The sequence below is a fragment of the Gamsiella multidivaricata genome (genome assembly GCF_025024155.1).
Source record: "Gamsiella multidivaricata strain RSA 2152 chromosome Unknown BC939scaffold_163, whole genome shotgun sequence".
NCBI lineage: Eukaryota > Fungi > Mortierellomycota > Mortierellomycetes > Mortierellales > Mortierellaceae > Gamsiella > Gamsiella multidivaricata.
The window spans coordinates 1-21,201 of NW_026251871.1; the positions used below are offsets into that span (position 1 = coordinate 1).

General features: G+C 49.8%; 7 protein-coding genes across 7 annotated transcripts; 5 read left to right on the forward strand and 2 right to left on the reverse strand.

Moving 5' to 3' along the window:
- Window positions 1-2,272: 2,272 nt before the first annotated feature.
- Window positions 2,273-2,791, reverse strand: BC939DRAFT_404671 (uncharacterized protein; the record flags this gene model as incomplete). Its single annotated transcript, XM_051552808.1, has 2 exons — window positions 2,273-2,555; window positions 2,703-2,791. 2 exons carry the CDS (start codon window positions 2,789-2,791, stop codon window positions 2,273-2,275), a joined length of 372 nt encoding a protein of 123 aa, XP_051405925.1.
- Window positions 2,792-4,798: 2,007 nt separating this feature from the next.
- On the forward strand, window positions 4,799-6,381 carry BC939DRAFT_404664 (uncharacterized protein; the record flags this gene model as incomplete). The annotated part of the gene is made up of 2 exons (XM_051552807.1): window positions 4,799-6,183; window positions 6,315-6,381. 2 exons carry the CDS (start codon window positions 4,799-4,801, stop codon window positions 6,379-6,381), a joined length of 1,452 nt encoding a protein of 483 aa, XP_051405926.1.
- Window positions 6,382-8,107: 1,726 nt separating this feature from the next.
- On the forward strand, window positions 8,108-11,541 carry BC939DRAFT_508873 (condensin complex subunit 2/barren; the record flags this gene model as incomplete). The annotated part of the gene is made up of 9 exons (XM_051561056.1): window positions 8,108-8,584; window positions 8,712-8,808; window positions 8,924-9,025; window positions 9,115-9,203; window positions 9,283-9,634; window positions 9,740-10,237; window positions 10,333-10,619; window positions 10,707-10,770; window positions 10,856-11,541. The coding sequence occupies 9 exons, from the start codon at window positions 8,108-8,110 to the stop codon at window positions 11,539-11,541; spliced, it is 2,652 nt and encodes an 883-aa protein (XP_051405927.1).
- A 529-nt stretch (window positions 11,542-12,070) lies between these two features.
- On the forward strand, window positions 12,071-13,423 carry BC939DRAFT_471231 (uncharacterized protein). Its single transcript, XM_051558201.1, has one exon. The coding sequence runs from the start codon at window positions 12,298-12,300 to the stop codon at window positions 13,201-13,203; it is 906 nt and encodes a 301-aa protein (XP_051405928.1). The 5' UTR covers window positions 12,071-12,297; the 3' UTR covers window positions 13,204-13,423.
- A 108-nt stretch (window positions 13,424-13,531) lies between these two features.
- On the reverse strand, window positions 13,532-14,576 carry BC939DRAFT_81250 (uncharacterized protein). Its single transcript, XM_051561920.1, has one exon. The coding sequence runs from the start codon at window positions 14,471-14,473 to the stop codon at window positions 13,619-13,621; it is 855 nt and encodes a 284-aa protein (XP_051405929.1). The 5' UTR covers window positions 14,474-14,576; the 3' UTR covers window positions 13,532-13,618.
- BC939DRAFT_81251 (uncharacterized protein) lies at window positions 14,577-15,291 on the forward strand. Its single transcript, XM_051561921.1, has one exon. It carries the CDS (start codon window positions 14,679-14,681, stop codon window positions 15,177-15,179), a length of 501 nt encoding a protein of 166 aa, XP_051405930.1. The 5' UTR covers window positions 14,577-14,678; the 3' UTR covers window positions 15,180-15,291.
- Window positions 15,292-19,216: 3,925 nt separating this feature from the next.
- On the forward strand, window positions 19,217-20,092 carry BC939DRAFT_471233 (uncharacterized protein). The gene has a single exon (XM_051558202.1). The coding sequence runs from the start codon at window positions 19,552-19,554 to the stop codon at window positions 19,906-19,908; it is 357 nt and encodes a 118-aa protein (XP_051405931.1). The 5' UTR covers window positions 19,217-19,551; the 3' UTR covers window positions 19,909-20,092.
- Window positions 20,093-21,201: the final 1,109 nt, after the last annotated feature.

The following is a 21,201-nucleotide window of genomic DNA, read 5'->3' on the forward strand; positions in this document are numbered from 1 at the left end:
GAAGGAGAGGAGCCGGAGGGTGAGGCAGATTGGGAGGTCAAGGACTTATACCGAGGTTTGGTGCCAACGGGACTCATTGAGACCTGGAAGCAGCTATTTACCACCACTAAGTGGATTGCGACGATCATGGTGACAAAGTTCGTGAGCAGGATCGAAGAATTTGGCAGGACCAAGATATGGAACAAACGATGCGAGGACACTGTCGCCTGGGAAAAGTCAGTTGGAATCACCTTCATGAGCAAACGCGCCGGAGGACGCAACGGTGATCGGGGACACCAACGTAGTGTTGGTGATTTCTCTGATTTGAAAGGGAGACGGTTACTTGCAACGGAGATCCAGGAAGGTAGACGGACCGCGGATTATAGGGTGCTACAGCATTGCTTGGGGCGAGGGAAGTTGGACATAATGGAGGGGTTATTCGGTTTAAAAACAACTTTATTAACATTGGATCTGGATTAGGAGACGTGTATCGCGCAACAGGTCACGCAGGAGTTAGGTTAGGCTAGCTATGCGACATGGGTTATGAATTTGACGCCTCAAGCCAACATAGTTGGTAGGGGATGCGGCTCTGCCGTGCATGGAAGGCATCTATGACTTCAAGGCCTTTGCGGACCATGTGTCTCGTGCTCATGTGGATTTATGTTATTAAAAAAAAAAAAAAAAAAGCTTCTCAAGACTACGGGAACAATTCCAGTAATTATGGTGGAAAAGTTCGTCGAGGCGGTGGAGGAAGTTGAGAAGACAAAATCTGGAATATGAGATGCGACACTACTGTCAAATGAGAGAAGACCTTAGGTTTTTTTTTTTTTTTTTTTTATTTTTTATTAACATAAATCCCCATGAGTGAGAGAAGACCTTAGGTAGCTGCTTGTAGGAGACGTTATGAGGCACAGCCTCTGTGGACTACAACCCATCCTTGTTAATAAACAATTTTAAAAATCCGGGCCCTCTTGCGGAAAGGGACGATGACCGAGAAGGAGAACTAGTCCAGAGCAGAGTTAGCTATCGATTCGGACCACCTGTGTCAATGCCAGGGTCCTTTCCTGGACCCTTGGTCTGCGAAAGTGTTACTAGGCACTGCTTATAGACATACGGGCACGCTCGGCTCTATGCGCATTGTACTTTTTATTTTATTTTATTATTATATCATTCTATTATTCTATTACTCCATTATTCTATTTTATGATATTTCTTTTGGATGCGCGCGCTGGTTAGATAAAAAGCCCCGGACTTGCTTCTTGTGAATGGCATTCGACGCATTTTACTCAGCACTACCGACCCACACTTGCTGGAACAACATGATGCTGTGCTGATGTAGAGCACAAACAGAGCAAAGAGGCCTGGTCAAGTCCCGCTCGAGAGTCTCGGGGACCTTATCAGCACCTGTTTTCGCCATCGTTGCCTTCGTCGCCATCGTGGTCATCGTTGCTGGTTTGATCCCTACTTCCTTTTTAACGCCAACGGAGATCCATTTGAGCGTTACAAAATGTAGTGCAGCCATTGCATCCGCTCATTATGAGGCGAGAACAATGCGGTCTAGCAGCGTCCACGTCTCCGAACGCACTTGAAGCGGACAACAGTAGGATGCAATTGATAAGTTGTCAAGCAAAAGATCGAAATCAAGAACCCCAGTCGATTCATCATAATCATGGAGGCGACTTTGCGGTATAGTACCATAAGTTTATCAGTGAACTTGCTATTGGGTTGGGCCTTGTTTAGTCGGGTATGGTCAGCGTTTTCATGGCGCTTGGAAAGTTAATGATTTAGGTGACATAAAACGCATCTCGCATGTTTGTCTTCCCTTGCATATAGTAGTATCATAGTATCATGGTTTGTATATTCTCGTGGTGCGTACCATTTAGAGTGTTGAGGCAAAAATTTGGTCCGCATGTTCTTAAGGAAGCGGCTTGAACTGAGCGCGTTGCAGAGAAGGGTTATAATTATCCTAAACACAATGTGATACTATGTAAAGCACTGCCCGGATTCAAAGAGCACCAGTATTTTTAAGTCGTTCGATGTGGCCATCTCAGACGAAGTTGTTTACTGAACGTCGCTAGGGACGGTTACTATGGTGTCCATGAAGATTCATGAGGCCATAGGCCAATGTCCTTCATTTGCGAAACAGACATGAAATCAAAGCCGATTGTTGTGAGCGCTCATTGGGACGCAGCTTGCATTCCAGATCATAGACTGTTATGATAGTAGCGACCGGCGCCGTGATATTACTATAGCGGCATTAGATGCTGCTACGGCTCCTTTCACGAAACGAAAACTAGAGCTTCATGATCATGACAAACATGATAAGATAGGTTACGGTGGTGACAAAGGTTGTGATCATGACCCAGAAGCCGGATGTCTCGAAAGGTTTGCGTTGGTCGAAGACGTCGCCTGCTGCCTTTCTCCGAAGGATTGAGATTCCGAGCAGAGCCATCCCAAAGACCACAAAGATGATACCAATCTTGTAAAAGGTGTTGGTGAAGAGGCGGATGATGATCATGCCCATAGAAAAGGCCTTTAAGGCAGTACGCCAGTATGCGCCATCAAAAGTTCTCTCTCTTGCTACAGCGGGTTCGGACAAAGAAGTGTAAATAGACCAATCGAAGGCGTAGACAGAGTGGATATGAGAAGAGTGTACAGGTGTGCAATGGGGGAGAGGAGGGTCATTGTCATGGACGAGATGAGTATATATAGTTTAGTACGACGCACCTCGGATCTCGACCAGTTCTTCTTCAGTGATGTTGAGGGACTTGGCGCGATGTCCGCGGTAGAGGCGATGGTGCCGTGGGCCCATGAAGTTTGAGGATGCCATGGTTGGTTGTGCTCTCTGTGAGATCGTTGCTGTCGATAATTATTATTAATTATTGGCACTCTCAAATATCTATTTCCACGATAAAAATTTAATAACGCCAGCCTTCATAACTGCAAACAGAGCAACACATAAGAAAATTTGTCAATTTACAATTTAGCTGAATTGAGTTGACCACCCTGGGACAGTTGTGGACAATCGGTAATCTACGTTTGACTCGAGCGACCAATGCCATTGGGGGAAGCAAATTGAAATTGCTCTCGTTTTCTGCCATCATTCCATCAGTTTTCCCGGGATGCACGCGACAAATATGAAGTGACAGGTCTTTTTTTTTTCTTCACCCAGGGAATCGTCTGTTTGGCGATTTTCAAGACGTGCTCAGATAAAATTTCAACAAGTGGAGACTATGAGAGCATCATAACCCTATTCTCAGACTCTGTTGATGAGTGCTCTCTTGTCTACAGTGGAAACTGGTTTTAGAGCAGTTTTCGTATATGAACCTGCTGTAAAACTTTAATTTGGGAATTGAATCGAACCTCTCTGAAAGGGTTATTCAAAAGACGCGAAATACAATCACATATTCAGTCACATGTTGCGCCGCAGACCTTTATTCACGTCCTAATATCTCAGTCGAAGAGTGCGCTCGATATCCTCAAGTTCACGTTTGATGTATCTTTTGTCATTCTTGGCAGGAAGGTGTACAAGAGTTGGTTTTTGTTTTTTGCTTGGGTCGAGAGCGAATTATAATGTCTTTTTGGGGGGGTTGTGATCATGGCGTTGAGACGTATCCATGGACGGTCTGCGGCGCAACATGTGACTGAATATGTGATTGTATTTTCCGTCTTTTGAATAACCCTTTCAGAGAGGTTCCAAATTAAGGTTTCTAGGCCGTGCTTTCATTAGAGAATACGGCCGAAAAACTGTAAATTCAGGGTTACGCCCGGGTTAAGCGACATTCTGTCGCTGTCAACGTCTGCAAATACAAAAAATATGGGCGCTATCCTGTCCTTGTCTTTCTCCCCATCCCCCATCCCTATCTCTCCATCCACATCTTCATCCTCTTCCGAAGCTAAGGCAAAGTCCTCGGCGGCGACCAAGGGCAGACAGGAGTATATATCCTGCTGTGCTGCTGATGAGTCGGACAAGCAGAAGCCATTTATGCTATATAAGACGAGTTTGCTTTGGAAAGCGTGCGTTCATCTGCTCAACTTGCAGCCAAGTACAGTCCTTGTAACACCCTTTTTTTTTTTTTTTTTTTTTTTTGGCAGGCTTCGATAAGCCGCTCACCGTTCTAAAAGCCTGGATTTGGACACGGAGGCAAGACTCAAAGCCCATCCCAAAAGCAATGGATACATGATTGGACAGTTGCCGCGCTATGCCCTTTGGAAAGAGGCCTGCATAGTCTCTTGATCTCCGTGTTACAGACTTGATAGCACTTAACAAGGGAGTGGATGGGCAAGATACTATTGATACTATTGATATCATTGAGCTGTCTGACAGCGAGTGCGAGTCAGAGGATCGACAATAAAAAATTTAAGTTTTGTTATACAAAAATTCGGATTAAGCGACGTTTTGTTAGCCAATCCGGGAGTGTACTGTGGTTGCTGCGTCTCTCTCTATTGGACAAGATAAAGCATGAACATGCCACAATGGAACAAATCCAGTTTAGAGAAGTTAAGTGTCCTGTTATCGCGTTTTTATAAGTTGATTCAATCAAGCGTGTGCCTGCCAATCATGGGGCTGTTGAATGCTTTAGAGAGATATGGTGTCGACTGATTGTTTACACACGAATATGAGAATATGAGAATATGCGATGGAGGATCTCCTCTATTTTTAAGCCTTTTGTGCACATCTCGAGCACAGAAAGAATGAGGAACCATCTCTCTCTTTTCTTCAAACGCGGTCTTCCTTCATACTTTCTCACTCCCATCCTTCTCTCTCGCCCTCGCCTCCCTTCTCGTGCTTACCGCACGCAATTCGATCTATGTCACCATGTTGATTCAGGCCAAAAATCTGATCCTCTCCTTCGTCCTCTCCTTAAACCTCATCCTCATCCTCTTCTTTTACTATGTCAGCAATATCTCGCACAAGCCCTCCTTGACCAACACCGACATTGTCAACGATCAGAACTCCTTCCAGCAAGTCAAGGGCCTCGTTCCCCGTCCTACTTACAATCCCAATGAAAACTACCTTGCCTATCTCCCCCACAGCGGATTCCATAACCAGCGTATCACCCTCGAGAACGCACTGCTTCTCGCAAAGTATCTCAATCGGACCTTGCTCGTACCGCCCGTTTTCTTGGGTCCCGCCACAGAATGGCGTCTCTTCGATATCCTCCAGCGCCGGATCATGCTCCAGACCAAGCGCGGATTGGACCACTGTGGCATGGTCCCTAAGGGTGACCCTCTACCGGCCGAGTGTCTGAACTATTATTCTTGGACAGCAGTCGAATGGGATTTCTTCTACGACATGGAGAAGATCCGAAAGAAGCAGCCCTGGATTCGCAGAAGCGATCACTCTTGGGCCTGGATGGAGGCTCATCTCGGGATTGACCGTACCAAGGATGTATACGTTATTGATGATAGAGCGCATTACGACTATCAGATCTACGATGATCTCAACAGTGCTACGCCGCTCAACACCGCTCGATACCTCCGGCGGTTGGACGTCAAGGAGCTAGCAGACCGAAAGGAGCGAGTGGTCCATATGGGATCCCTCTTTGCGACAGGAAGAGTCCTTGCGGAGCTCCCAGAGAACAAAGCCTACCAGATCTTCTTGAGGCGAACCATGATTCTCTCGACACCAATCCTGGCAAAGACCTCTGATGCCATTGTAAGCAAGTTGGGAGGACTAGGAACGTTTGTGGGCTTACATCTCAGAGTTGGGGATGGCATGTTCGTTGAGCCCGCACCAGTGAATATCGAGAATATGTTCAAGAGCCTTGTCAACATCACAGGAATCACGCCTATTCCCAACTACCAGGTTTTGCCGACCCCGGCTCCTGCGGGCCAGGATGAGAACAACCACCATGACCATGATCACAACAATAATGAGGAGGAAACGCTCACAACACGACCAGCACCCGAGCGATTGACCTTTGGAGAGTGTCAAGCACGCAAAGCCAAAGATGGAAAGTACATGATCATCTACATCGCGACAGACGGAGTGTATCCGCGACGCAACATCTTGTTCCGCAAGTTGTTCGACCATTTTCCTTGCATCTTTACTCTGGACGACTTTTCGGAGCACTTGGTCGAGCTCAAGGAAATGAAGAACGTGGATGGGGTGGGATTGAGCAAGGACTTGATCCCAATGGTCGATGCAGTTGTCTCAGCCAAGGGGCGCTATTTCTTTGGAACACCCAAAAGCACATTCTCGTAAGTGGAACGATGTGTCGTTTTTTTTTATTTTTTTTATTTTATCATAGCTGACGATTATCTATGGCATAAAGGCATGGAACAGCTTGAAGACTAACGATGATCCGTGCATTGGCTTTTTATTATTATAGGACCTATGTATCAAAGCAGCTCCACCCCGTCTTCGTAGAAAGCGTTATAGACGAAGTCAATGCCTGAGATGGCAATCCCCTCAATCCTCTCCCATGATCTGCGCTCGTACTGGTTTACGTCCTTCAGCATTTTATTTACCTTTGTAATATATATATATATATATATATTAGTATTCCCCCATGTCTGTCATCTTTTATCGATCTTGCGCCATGTAGTCTATCTATCTATTCTCGCCTTATATGCATTGCAGATGTTAGCGCGCTTTTTCATGCACGCATTCCAGGTGTTAAGGGGGATATGGGAGAGTTTGGTGTAACCGGAAGAAGCAAAAGCGTGAAAAGGAAGGTTCTGACCAAAGAAGCGTATGTGCACAGGACGACAAAAAGAGCCCATCGCATGGGTATTAGTGAGAGACACTTCAAAGCAACTATAAGAGTCGTAGTAGTTACGAGAAATTTGTGTAACCCGTTGTTTTTCCAGTGTGCCTGAAAAAATAACTTTATTTTGTGCGATAGTCTAGCGGCGTGAGCTTTTGTTTATAGCATTAAGTACTACTGTACGCCACAAAAAAGCTACCACCAAGAAAATATTTCTCTTTGCTCCCTCTTGTCTCCTCTTTTTCACCTCTGTCTCCCTCCTGTACCTTTGCAAAAACCCAGCATGGATGAGATACCTTTCTTAACGCCTTCGCCTTGGAAGGGCCAGAGGCAATTGCGGAGGACGAGGTTGCGCTTCCAGCGGAGCCTATAGTACCTATTGAAGTTGCCATCAACGTTCGGAGGGTCCTTGAAGAAGTCGGTGTAAGGCGCAAGCCATGTGATGGGAGCTAGCCAAAGTCTTTTTTACGTGCTCTGTCCGTTGAGGCAAGCTTCAGCGGCTCGCTTTTGGTAGCATGTTGATTGTGATTTTGTGAAGAGTTATGATGTCGCGGATGTCATGGCAGCTATAATCAAAAATGTCTTTCTGGGCTTCTGGCGACCTGATTTTTTGGATGGCATACTTGTTTGAGGATACCATTACGCTCTAAGCCTAATTAGTACAATAAGGTTTCAGCTGCAAAGCTTGCTCATGAACGTGGATATGATTTCCCGAAATAGAGTTATCACACTGTAACCCGGGTAAGTACGTACCCCCCAATTATTCAGTTCAATTAAAAACGACAGTGATCAAGTATGAAGCACACCACCTCAAACTTCTATATTATTATATTTTTCAATTGGACTGAATACATGACTGCTCCTCCAACTTAAGCTGCGAAATAGAAGTTCGACTGTGCAATCCCCCCTGCTGCTTCTTGGCCTTGTTCAGGCAGAGTTTTTGGATGACGAGGAAAATTGCGATAGCGCAAGACGTTCATGATGTTCAGTCAGGTCAAAGTGAAGTGTGGGTATGGGACAGGAAGGAAGAGGATAATAATGTTCGCTTCATGCCCATGCCTATGGTATAATAGGAATCCACATGTAGAGTAAAGGCACTTCCAAAAGCGCGGTTTGTAAACACCTTCAGTTCATAAAGTGCGCTTCTGCTTCTTCTGGTTACACCAAACTCTCGCGCACCCTCCCTTAATACCTGGAAGCGTTCATGAATGCGCGCTTCGTCTTTAGAACTGAGGAAGGTAATAAAATAAAATCCTTGTTTTTTTCATAAGCTGTCGGAGGACCCTAAGATGTCTCACAGAAATGAAGGGGGACTAAAAAAAAATAAGCCAAATCACGTGCGTGTAGGACCCTTCGCGGTCAAGTACACACGCGCTTCAAAATGTGCCTGTAATCAAAAACAATCCTTCTCGCCCATGTCCGCCATGCCCACTGCCCCCATAATGCTTGGGCAACTGTCGCCGTCTCAAAGGAGAAGTCTGGAAAACATGCACGGTCACAACGGAGGCGCTAGTGGAAGCAACAGTGTGGTGGTATCGCCTCAAACAACTTCGTTTTCACGATTCCAGGACATTGAAGTTCCCCTCGGAGGCACGACCGAGCTGAATGATGATGCAAAAGAAAAGTCTCTGCGCCGGAGGTCCTTGCTTGACGAACGTGCAGCACGTCGGCGTTCTTTGCTCTCGTCATACGCATCGCCTGGAAATGACGAAGGAGACAGGCGGAGAAGTTCAAATAACAGCAGCAACCTCGCCAGCCCCAGCAGCAAGTTGCGACCTAGTGGACCAAGTAGTCTTCTGGGAGTCGTAGACGCACATCAAACGCCCCTACCATCGCTCCTGAAAGTTTCCGCAGACAGTTTTGAACAATGGCTGAAACTGGCGACTGACAATGTATGTTTTTGTTCAACCCCTCCCCTCCTCTTTTTTTTTTTTTTTTTTTTTTTTTTTTTTTTTTTGGATGCATGCCTCAAGTCGTTTACATTGAGTATGCTAACTGAATGTTGTCGTTCGTCTTTAGAAAATCAATGCGAACAACAGCTGGAACTTTGCGCTCATCGACTATTTCCATGAGATGTCGCTTTTGCGAGAGGGTGACTCTATTAACTTTCAAAAGGGTACATTTTGATTCAGTGTCTTTCATGCAGAGATGAGTCTTCAAGGGATTAAGGATACACACAAAGATATCTAACCACAAGCTCCAATACACGATTGCTGGACAAATGTATATAGCATCATGCACATTGGACGGGTGCGTCAAGATTTACACCTCTCGCGTAGATTCTGTGGCCACAGAAACAACAAAGCTGCTCGGCGGTCTTGCTACGAGTTCAAGTATGTATATCCTTGCAACAATGTAGCATTCTTTCAGATCAGCTTTGGATTGCATGAATTCCGGTGCTGACCGGCACATTGTATCACAGAGGCGCCCGAGGGAGGCAGCGCTGGAGATCAAGACGACGATGACGAGGAAAACGACAAGCCGATCAAGAAGAAGGCGAGTTGCGGAGGGGTCATAAATGCGGAAAAACGTAATATACGATGCGGTCAAAATGATTCCGTATCTAACCAAAGTTCTTGTCAATTTTTAGCATTCATCCCGCAGTGGCAACACTCTTGCAAAAGACTTTAGTGCACTCTCGCTTGAAAAATTCAATCTCGAATTTTCAGTCGACCCTCTTTTCAAAAAGACCTCTGCTGACTTTGATGAGGGCGGTGCACGAGGACTTTTATTGAACCATCTCAATGTCGACGCAGAGGGAAAAATTATTTTCGACGCCAGCGATGCTCGCGACGAAGGCGACGATGACGATGACGAGGAAGAGGAAGAAGAAGAGGAGGAGCTCGCCACTGAGGAACCAGAGGCCGAGGAGGAAAAGCCCCAAAAATCCAAGAGAAAGAAGGAAGTCGAGGCAGCCATGATTGACATCCAGAAACTTCGATGTAAGTCGGGGGTATGCAGAAAATTGTCAGCTTACATCTTGTCTGGATCGTTGTATCTAACATTCAGCGAGGTTTTTTTTTTTTTTTTTTGTCGATGATTTATAGCCAAGTTTTTGTCCTCGTTGAATCAAATTTTTGACAAAGATATTTGCCCGTCGCTGAAGGACTTTCAGTTGACTGGAACATCAGAAATGGACTTTTCGTTCTTGAAGCGCTTTCATGGTGACGAGGACGAGGACGATACACACAATGATAACGATGATCACCACGAGACACTCAGTCAAGCAAACGATTTTGGTGACTACGATGACGACAACGATTTTGGACAACCAGACCTCTACGATGGGCAGGATAGTCAGGATAATGCCATGTTGGTCGAAGGAGTCAAGGAGGAGCAGGAGGATAAGCAAATTGCGGATGCATTCGGAGACTTAGATGAGCAGATCGCAATGCAGCGGGTTGCGCCCGGTGTCGACAACTTTGTGGTGGACTCTGAAGAAATTCTGGTCAAGGGACATCCGGACATGTACTCATACTTTGACTCGGCTCTCCTGCGCAATTGGGCAGGTCCTGAGCATTGGAAACTAAGACGCATTCCTAAGGGTGAGGCTACAGGACACTCAAGAACTCGTTATGGTGAATGGTGCATTAAAGTTGTATTCATTGCTAATACCTCCCGTTGTTTCAATTTTATTCAGAGAAAACTGTGCCTGCTGTCGCTGTCACTGCCGATGCAGCTACGCCTGCAGAGGAGGAAGCTACTGGAGGTCCTAAGAAGCGGTCAGGAAAGGTCCCCTTAGTTATTAATTTCCTAGATGTTGCCGAAATCGATGAGGATGAGCTCTTTGCGCCCGCTGAAAAATCATCATTGTTGTTCACAGCCGCAAACGAGGCAGAGAACAGGAAATCGAAACACCTTCTTCCAGATGATGTCCACTTTTCATCCAAGCAGCTCCTGCGCATGTTCATGAAACCGTCCTTCATCGTAAGTGGGGGCTTGCGTATCGAGCTATGATACTACCTGCCGCTTTCGTATGGGATTATGAGGCTAATGTGTATGTGCGCTCAATAGATCAAATCCAAGAACAGACGGCATCAACCCGGATATCTCCAGCAGGGAACAGAGGACGCACCATGTAAGTCAGTGTCCCAAAATGTGTGATGAAAATCTTTGAGCATCCTACTCATCACAGGATACATTCATATGCTTGCTTTCTCTAGTCAACCTTACGTTTCCTGATGAAGGATTCTGGGCATCACATACGAACAACGTGGATGAGGGAGATGTTGTAGCCTTGACTGACCAACTGGACCAGACACAGATCTATAACGACTACATTGAAGATGATGAGGATGACTACGGCGATCAAGAGCAGGGCTTCTTTGCTAATGTAGGAGGTGACAATATCGGTATTGGGTCGCTTAGTGGCCTTGGTCTCGGTCTTGATGGCGACGGAAATGATTATGCAAGCCAGCTAGTCTCGCAACCAAAGCGTGTAAAGGCCACGTTTATCAGCTTCTCCAAGACGGCCAAGAAGGTGGACGTTAAGAAGCTGAAGGATAACATCTGGAAGGAGATGACGCAGCAGTCGTTGAAGCGTCAAGCAGCAGGAGATGACCCGGATCGGTCAAGGAGCAAGAAGCGGGCTAACCTGGAGGATGGCGAGGACGGGGAGCAAGTCAATGTAGAGAGTGGGGCGGAGGAAGAGGAGGGGGAGGAGTATGTGAAGAAGGAACAAAAGTTCACAGAGATCATTGGCGGACTCAACAAGGTGTATCCTGAACAAAAGCTGAAGGATATCTCTGTGCCGTTCTGCTTCATTTGTCTGCTGCATCTTGCAAACGAGAAGAACTTGTCGATCGAGGGGACCGAGAGTCTCTCCGAGCTGGTGATCCGACAACCATGAGATTAAGGCCGTAGAGATAGATGTCAATGCTAAAAATCTTAAAATGCACCTTTGTTTTTTTTACAAATAAGGGGCCATGGATTCTACTAAGTTCTGCTTTTTGGCGCTGGTTGATTACAAGACGGATCATTTCACATCACTGATTGACCACAATGTACAAAAAGAGGCACGGGAGTGCCCCCTCCCGCCTCCATATTTCCTTCCTTTGCTTCCTCCGCCTCCATATTTCCTTGCTTCCTTTGCCTCCCCTTTGCTGCTTTCACTCTTCCTTTCCATTGAGCCCTTTGCAGCTGTCACTTCTTGCCTTTGCTTTCTTCTACAACATCACACCAACCAATGTTCATACGACGCTTACTTGCCACACATATTCCCGTTGATACCATGGGTAACGCTCAATCAGCCGAACCCCAAGACAGTCCGCTTGTCACCAGAAGCAGAGCAGAGCGCAGGGCTGAAGAACCAATGCATGTCCGTCTCTCGCGACTCGCTCTTACTGATGATGATGACGACGATGATGATGATGAGGAAGACGAGGAAGAGGAGGAAGAGGAGGAAGAGAAGGAGGAGGGCGGAAGATTGTTAACCGCAGAACAGCTCCGTCTCTGCATCTCTCGACTTCGGCTTGCGAATGAAGAGGGTCCGGCAACAGACGAGGAGGAGGTCGAGTCCTTCAGCGGCGAGTCATTTGAAGAGGTCGGATTTGAGTCTGTGGACGACTCATGGGATTGGAGTGCAGAGCCATCCACGCCAGGGTCGATGGACTCGTTGCTGTCAGGAACACCGCCTTCGCCCACCTGGGTGATGTGTGCCTCGAATCAGAATCGGAATCCTCACAGCAACCAAGCACGCCCTTGTCAGCAGGAACTAAAAATCCCTGTGCAAGTTTGGGCCCACATCTGCTCGTATCTGTACCCATCACAGCTGGCGCAGCTCTCTCTGGTCAACAGAACAGCGTATGAGATAGTGGCGGGGCTGGAGACGTGGTCCAAGTGGTACAGGCGCTTGAGCGGGAAGGCCGAGAAGCTAGCAAGGCAGACGGAGCCCATGGAGCTTCTTCCAGGACTTCCAGAGTCACGCAGTTACATGCTGTACATGTGTGCGATCAGCTTTCAGGTCTGTGAGGGATGTTTCCGACGATGCGACGGGAGACGTATTCGAGGAAGACTTGCTCTCATGCCCCTGCCGGTGGTGCTATCCAATGGCGATGGCGAAGGTGGGAGTGGGAACGAAAGAGAAAGGGGCGAAGGTGGCGAGCTTTGGACCGTTCGGCTGTGTAAGCACTGTCGGGTGATGCACTATGAGAAGCACCCAGAGGCGATTCCACAAGAGCTCACCACAAAGTTTCTGACGAGACGAGAGATCAAAGCGCAGTATCATTTGGGCAAGAGCGAGATTAAGGCTATCAAGGTCCGAAGCCATGGCGAGCGAAGCATGTGCATGCCTGTGACCTACTCGGAGGCGGAGGCGCTGAAGACGGCGAGGGTCGTGTTTGGAGGCGATGTAGGCAGACAGGCTGTGCCGAGATCGCTCTGCAGGCCGATGGCGAAGGTGCACCACAGGGTGTACATGTATAACCTGCGACGACGCACTCTGGAGGCCGGAGGTGAATGGTTTAGGTGTCAGGACTACAAGGCGCGCAAGGCAGCAGGGCTGTTGGACTAAGACCGAGTTTTGTTGGCTGAAATGGATTTCCCCGGTGGTGGGGACGCGGTGAGAGAGAGAGCAATTTAAACAGCCGACAGGGTTTATTTTTGTTTGCTGTGCGACCCATCTGTTTCCTTTGGCTTTTGTCCAGTGGGCAGATAGATAAATAAATGGCTGCTTATCATCCTTCGCTCTGGAGACAATTTGGTTGATAGTGGCGAAGTTTCGGCATAGGCGGCGGGGAGGGGGTTCGAGACGACAACAGACTGACACCGACACTCACAAAAACCAGCCAGAGGCCGTTGCGAAATGCACAATCTACCAAAGAAAAAGTCGTTTTTATTCATGCGTCCCCCCCCCATACTCCCTCCCCCCTTTTTTTTCATTGCGGAGGAGAGATGTGTAACAAAAATATCATTCTCCCCCCCCCATTTCACTCAGCAATGTGTTGCCATGTCCCACCAGCTTCCATTATCTTTCGTCGCTTGTGGTACCCATATGTCCTGTTCTCTGACCGCCCCAGCAGCTCCGGAAACGGCTTTTCAACCGTAGCGATCCCGATATCCCCACCATAGATCGTCCTTGCGGTCATCAACGCATCCTCAGCACAGAACTTGTATCCGCCAGGACCGCATCCAAATCTCTTGACCTGAATAATTTCCTCGTCGCTCAAATACAACCGCTCCCGGACCATCGTCAAACACAGTCGTTTGCCCTTGAAGGAATTTGGGATCGGCTCTGGATGTTGTTCGAAATGACTTTTCCGGCAGTTGAAACACAGACGGATGGATGCGTTCGCCCAGGGAAGCCAGACAGGCAAGGGTATGAAGAACGAGCCGCCGCGCAACCATCTCTCCAGGGTATAGAAATAATTCTGGGCGTCCTTACAGTGATGGAAGCATTGTTCACAGATTAGAAGACTGCTGGCGCAGATGAAGAGGGTATAGCATGTCGAGGGCGGAACATTAGGGAGCAGCAGCAGCGGTTCTTGAGGAAAGGTTTTGGTGTGGATGGTTGTCCAGAGGCCGAGGTTGTTGATGAGGTGGTACAGTCTGCGGTTGACACGCGCGACCCTTGTGAGCTGGGAGGGATAGAGGAATGAGAGGATTAAGTTCCAGAGCTCTGGCGGGAGCCGGTTGGTGAGGTCGGAGCCATCGAGGGGCGGGGGCGGTGCAGCTGTAGAGGGAGAGGAGGCCGAGACAGAGTGGGATCGAAGGGCGGACCGTTGATGAGCAGGGCCCTTGTTGAAGGTGTGGTGGGGGATCGATCCTGAGAAACAGGCGCCCATCGGGACTTGAGAGTCGAGTGGTAGCCGGGGAGGGTTCGAGGAGGGGCAGGAGGGCTTGTCAGCAGGGGCGGAGGGGTGGGTGTGGGTGTGGGTGTGGGTGGTAATTAGACAGATAGACAGATAGATAGATAGACAGAGTACAGACGGGGCGAGGCGGGGCAAGGCGAGGAAGAAGAAGAAAGGGCGGAGGGGTGCAAATCAAGACATGAACGTGTGGGCAGAGGGAGAGAGGGTCAGGGTACGCAGGGCCAGGGCCAGGGTGAAAGGGGCGCATTCGTCCTCCCAGCACACGTGTGGCTCCTGCGGCCGTTGCCACCAAAAAACGCCTGTTCTTCTGGTGCTTCTTGTTCTTCCTTGGAGCGTGTCCTCGCCCCTCGTCTTTGGACTAAAAACACCCGGCCAGACCAAGATGCCAAAAGTGACACCAGGCAGAGGGGCGCAGACGGGGTCTGGATGGGACCCTGGATGGGGCTTTGGAATGGGGCGTGTGGTGATGAGGACATCCTCCCCTCATTCAAAGTCCAAAAAGGACGCGGCGAGCACAAGGTGGTCAGAGGACAGCCGTGGGCTCTCGTGCTACAACGACAATTGGTGGCAAAAAAAGATACGCGTCCGATTCGCAGACGACGGTTTCATATATGTCTTTGGCGTACTGACGCAGAAACATTTTTTTCTTTCTTTTTTTTTTTCGGTATCGGGGCGATAGCGTTCATCCTTCTCCCCAGCTCGCCTTTTGCTATTTTCACTACCCGTATCTCCTCCTCTTTATTGGTTTCCATCCACGCTTCTGCCGCGTCCTTCGCTCACATTCTTGTATACATCTTACTGCCCACATTCCCTCCACCTAATATACTGTACAGAGAGAGCTTGAGCATTGCACGCCGATCAAGAAACCATCAAGCACACCACTCGCATAATAGTAATTTATCATGAGCCACGGAGGCGAAACGGGTTCCATGAAGCCCACTGCGGACCAGCACTCACTCGCGCTCGCTGGAGCAGGGTTTGATGGGTTGCATCCCAAAGACATTCCATTGCGTAGGTTATTTGTCTTGGGTAATGGACAAGGAAGGTTCATGAAACGCAGCATCCCCCTCATATTAACCCCGCCCTTCCATCAATTTTCTCTGCAGCTTCCGATGCTGGTACGCAGAATAAGGACAATGGCCCCCAGTCCTTGAGTACACAAGGAAACACCAAGCAACAGTATGTGCTTGTTTTATATGGATCTATGCTGAAGGATATGCGACAAATCCAATTGAACTAACCGTTTGCCCGTATGTGTGTCGCTTTACTTATTGCTCAGGCGCAGCAGTGGTCCCTCTGGACCCAGTCCTACCATGGATAGCGATCGTTACATTGGAGAGATGAGGTATGTTAAAAGTATTGAAGGTAAACAACGTGGCCTTCTTAATATCGCCGTCATCTAAAACATGACCATGCCCTTCTTTTTTTTTTTTTTTAAACTAGACCCTCAAACCTTTACAATGGTCTGAGCGCTTCATTTTTCAGAAGCCATAGAAGTGGTCGTCACCGTAAGTCTCACGATGCGCGCAACCAAACTGAGCGCGGCGATCATTTCACGGCCCACGGAGATCAAACTCATGCTTTGGATTCCAAGTTTCCACTTTCCTCTGACGCTGAAGCCGCCACAATCCCTGCTGTTCAGACGACCGGAAAGACTCCATTGGTTCCAGAGGGGGATGTAAATCAAAGCACCAGCAATCCAGTTGAGCAGCCTACCATTCCTGCCGCTGCTGTATCGCCTTCATCCCCCAAGAAGAAGAAAGCTGCCGAATCAGAAGCTGCCGCGACGTCCTCAGCTACCACCACTCCGCCATCCGGCGGGCTTGGCCAACAGGTCCATTCTGCCCACACCGCGACTCACTACAATGCCGCGACGTCCAATCAAACTAAGGATTCTTCCGGTATCGGAGCCAAGCATCAAGAGAAGGAAGATGTCGGTCGCGAGCAGTCTAGCGAACCTGTCGAGCATTATGAGAATCCAACCAACAAGACTAGCAATAATACAGGCATCCAGAAAGGCATTAACGGTACACCCGCCGCCCCGGTCGACGTTGCTGGAGACGATACTGTTGGAATCGGTGCGGCTGCCCAGGCTCCTCGAGGCGCTATAGAACACGAAACCGCGTCTGAACCAGGTCAGCAGCAAGCTGATGCTACCGCGGCGTATCATAATCTCTCTGCCGTGCAAAATCAAGACCATGCTCCCCAAGACACCCAGCTTCCCTCGCCAGGGGCTTCCAACGCCGGTCCTTCATTTCTGTCGTCGTTGTCGTCCACGTCACACCGCGCTCCGACCGGCCCCACGCATGACCCGCTAGTTCAAGATAGCGCTATAGTCCCTTCAAGCAGGGACGCCCCTGAGCACAGCACTGGACTGTCCCGAATGTATTCTGCTCCCTCGGCGTCGAATCACCATACATCGACTACCGGGTACCATGGACACACGGCCACCGAGGCCATCCATGAACCCTTCCGCGGTTTTCCTCCTCAGCACACAGAGCCCCGCAGTGGTGCCAATCAAGGACACCATGGTCTTATGCAAACCGCGACTATCCATCAACCGTATTATGGGTCAGGTAGCACTTCATCAGCCAGTGTTTCCTCAAGCCCTGGCGCCTTGACGCGCTCGGCGACCGCTCCTACGAAGAGAAAGACGTGGTGTGGCTTCGAAATCCGGGCTAAGGAGAAGGCACCCAACAGCCCCACGCCGTTGGGGTTTGGGTTCGGATACAAAGAGCACAAGAAGGCCGTGAGAGCTGCCCAGACACCCATTGCGTCTCCAGCTCTGTCAGCTGCAGGTGTTCCAGCCTCTCCTGTTATCGCCAGTGTGCAGGCCCAGCACACAGGGTCGAGCAGTGCACATCCGTTCCACTCGTTTTCTCCTAGCCAAGACCGTCCAATTCATGTGCAGGAGACCTATCATGCACCAAACAAGCCCAGTGGTCATTACTTGAGTCACTCTAGATCCTCTAGGGGGCCTTCCATGCACCAGGCGGCCAGTCCCACTATTGCCCGGGCGCAAACTCAGCCTAGACGATCGAGCGGTGCACATTCGCCCCGCTCGTTTTCTCCTAGCCAAGATCGCCCAGTTCATGTACAGGAGACCTATCATGAGACGAGCAAGCCCAGAGGCCATTATCTGACGTACTCTAGGACCAACAAGAGGCCCTCTTTACCAAAAATCCTGCCTGACTACCTACCTTCCAACATGCGCCGGCCCCATCTGCCACCGCCTCCACCTGCGCCACCAGCAGCTAGGACTCAAGCCTCCACACCTTCGCAAGCCACTACAGCAGCTCCTATGGCCGCCCAAGGAAAGCCGAGCTACGGCGCTGCGCGCCCTATATCTACCGAGGTTCCGGATGAGTCTCCTGTCGCCGCCGCCGCTGCTGCTGTCTCTCATCAGCGCCATGATGACTACAAGAGTAGCATTGCTTCGCCAGAATCCACGCCTGCATCCACAGATACATCGCCTGTCGCCGCTGCCGCTGCCGCTGTCTCCCATCAGCGCCATGACGGCTACAAGGATAGGGGAGAGGCCATTGCTTCTAGCAGCGCAGTAAACTCGAGGCATGTCTCGCAAGAGCATCACTCGACAGCCGCTATGCTCAAGAGACCGAAGGCTGTTCTTTCTTTGTACCCTGAGGAGGAAGATTCCTATCCACGCGGCGAAAGAAGTCAGCGTGATAACCCGACTCGTCCGTACCATGTTATTGGCGCTGTGGAAGAGGTCCAGCTGAACGAGAAGGATATGCACGTCCATCACGATGCACACCCCAGTATGACGACTAGGGTTGCGGGAGCGCTGAGTAGCATGCTGCCTACGATGGGCAGCAAGCATGAGGACAGGAACAAGGATGTAGAGACCATTACTGAGTCCTCAGCGGGCCCTACTACTGACCATACAGGCTCTTGGCCTCATTATTCCAGGGACACGGCTATTCCAACGGCAGCGGCTATCCCAACGGGAATAGATGTTGCTATTGCTCCTGGTCATGACACCGAAGGCGGTCGTAACGTTTACCAGTCAGAGCAACACGCGACTGAAGCTACGCTCTGGCGACCGAAAACTGATCTGTCGCTGTATTCTGAGGAGAATGCCTCCTACCCCCGCGGCGAAGAAGATGAACACGATAACCCGGCCCATCCAGATCATTCTGTTGGCGTTGTGAAAGAGATCCAACTGAACGAGAAGGATATGCATGCCCATCACGATGCACACCCTAGTATGACGACCAGAGTCATAGGAGCGCTGAGTAGTATGCTGCCTACGGTGGGTAGCAAGCATGAAGACAGGGACAAGGATGCAGAGACCGCCATTGAGCCCTCGGCGGATACTACCATTGCCTATATAGGCTCTTGGCCTGAGCCTTCCAAAGACGTGACTATCCCAACAGGAACGACTCCCAGTGCCGCTGCTCAGCATGGCAAGGAAGGCGACCTTAACGTGTACCATCCAGAGCCTCACTCGTTGGACACTACGTCCGAGCGATCGAAGGCCGGCCATCCTTTGTATCCCGAGGAGAAGGCCTCATATCCGCGCGGCGATGAAGATGAATACGATAACCCAGCCCATCCGGATCATACTGTTGGCGTTGTAGAGGAGATCCAGCTGGATGAGAAGGATATGCATACCCATCACGATGCACACCCTAGTATGACGACCAGAGTCATAGGAGCGCTGAGTAGTATGCTACCTACGGTGGGTAGCAAGCACGATGGCAAGAGCGCGGATGCCGGGGCTGTTCTCGCGTCCCTTGGAAATGATTCTATGTCTCGGCCTTCCATGGATACGGCGGTAGCTGGTGCTGCAGAGGTTCCAACAGCGTACAAGCCAGAGTACCACTCGACTGCATCTACGTTCGAGGGAGATGAGTACAAGGACCCATCTCAACTAGATCGTCCTATCGGTGCCACTGAAGAGATTCAACTGGACGATAAGGGTAGGGATGCCCATCATGACGCGCACCCCAGAATGACGACCAGGGTCATAGGGGCGCTGAGTAGCATGTTGCCAACGATGGGCAACAAGCACGAGGATCAGGACATGGATGCGGAGCCCACCGTTGATTCCTCGGTGGATCTTACTACTGCTTATGCTGAATCTTCGTCCCGGTCTTCGAGGGACGCGTCGGTTCCAACATCAGCGGCTGCTACTATTACTCCGTACCATGGCGGGAACAGTGGTATTAGAGCGGACAGGCCAGAGCAACGCACGACTGAAGCTATGTTCGAGCGACCGAAAGCTGATCTGTCGCTGTACCCTGAGGAGAAGGCCTCATATCTACGCGGCGAGGAAGATGAATATGACGACCCAGCCTATCTGGACCATCCTGCTGGCATTGTGGAAGAGGTCCAGTTGGGCGAGAAGGATATGTATGCCTATCAGGATGCGTACCCTATTATGACAACCAGGGCCGTAGAAGTACCGGGTAGCATGATGCCAATGATGGGCAGCAAAAACGAGAGCAAGGGCATGGACGTTGCCGCTGGTGGTGCTTTGAGTGCTGCCCAGATCGCTGCGGTTTTAAGAACTTCAGATGATGGTAGGGACTTGTCAGCATCTGTTCCTACTCAGAGCAAGAATACCAGATTGGAATAAATATCAACTGACTTTTATTATTATTATTTAGATGAGGCATCTGTTGGAGACACTATTGACACGAACTTCAAAAACGAGAATGATTTGCACGCCATTTCTGCGAAGAAGGCCGAACCGGCATCAACTGTCCCCACCGATGCAAGCATCTTGGTCACAGACAAAGCAACAAGCACATATTCTACAGACGATGGGTCCATGTACTCTTCAATGGCCACTCCTCCGAGTACTCCGGACTTGAAGGGTGTCGATAGGTTAGACAAAGAAACAAGCACCCAGTCCGGGCACGACCTGGACGCCAGTACGGCCGCTGACTTCAGCGCTGGCGCCGACGCTGTTGCAGTTGGAGCCGCTGCGACCGCTGCCAAAGGCAAGGGGGTTGTTAATCACGATAGTAAGAAGAAGAAGCGCATGATCGTGGAGGAGAACGAAGGCGAAGATGAAGACGAAGACGAAATCATGGAGACACCGGAAGTTGCGCCTTTAACATTGGACGAGACCGATACTGCTGTGGCTCCCGCTGATCACGTTGACGGGGTGGAGCCCATCCCTGAGGTCAACACTGAGCATGCCGCTAATGACGACTATGATGACGAGGATATCAAAGGCAAAGGCAAGAAGGAAAAGAAGCCGTCCAAGCTCAAGGCCAGGGTCTCACGCGCCACTGCGGGTACAGCTGCAGCCGTCACCAACGCGGCTACTGGTGTTGTATCCGCGGCCGCGGCCTACAAGGAGCGTCAACCAACCATGACTAACAAACCCACGCTGAGGGTGAGCGATAAAGATGTCCCCTATCCCAGGGTTCCGGTCGTCCGTCAAAGGTTGACGATGACAGAAGACGATGTCGAGAAGCCCACTATTCCTGTGGTTAGCCACGTCTTGGCACTGACTGAGGACGATGTCTATAAGCCTACGGTGCCCCAGGTCCACTACATCTTGACGCTGACGGAGGACGACGTTGAGATGCCCATGCCTAACCTATCGATTCGGCCTGTGCTGCGATCCACCGAGGATGATATCATCAAACCGGATCCATCTTCGGCACGGCACCCTGTTATCCCCGCACACAAGCCCAAGAGCGTTTCGTTCGCGGCCGCTAAGG

Bases quoted from the DNA above. Each gene is read 5' to 3' on its own strand.
- BC939DRAFT_81251 (XM_051561921.1), top strand. From the start codon at position 14,679: ATGAACGTGTGGGCAGAGGGAGAGAGGGTCAGGGTACGCAGGGCCAGG.
- BC939DRAFT_81250 (XM_051561920.1), bottom strand. From the start codon at position 14,473: ATGGGCGCCTGTTTCTCAGGATCGATCCCCCACCACACCTTCAACAAG.
- BC939DRAFT_471233 (XM_051558202.1), top strand. From the start codon at position 19,552: ATGCGGAGCCCACCGTTGATTCCTCGGTGGATCTTACTACTGCTTATG.
- BC939DRAFT_471231 (XM_051558201.1), top strand. From the start codon at position 12,298: ATGGACTCGTTGCTGTCAGGAACACCGCCTTCGCCCACCTGGGTGATG.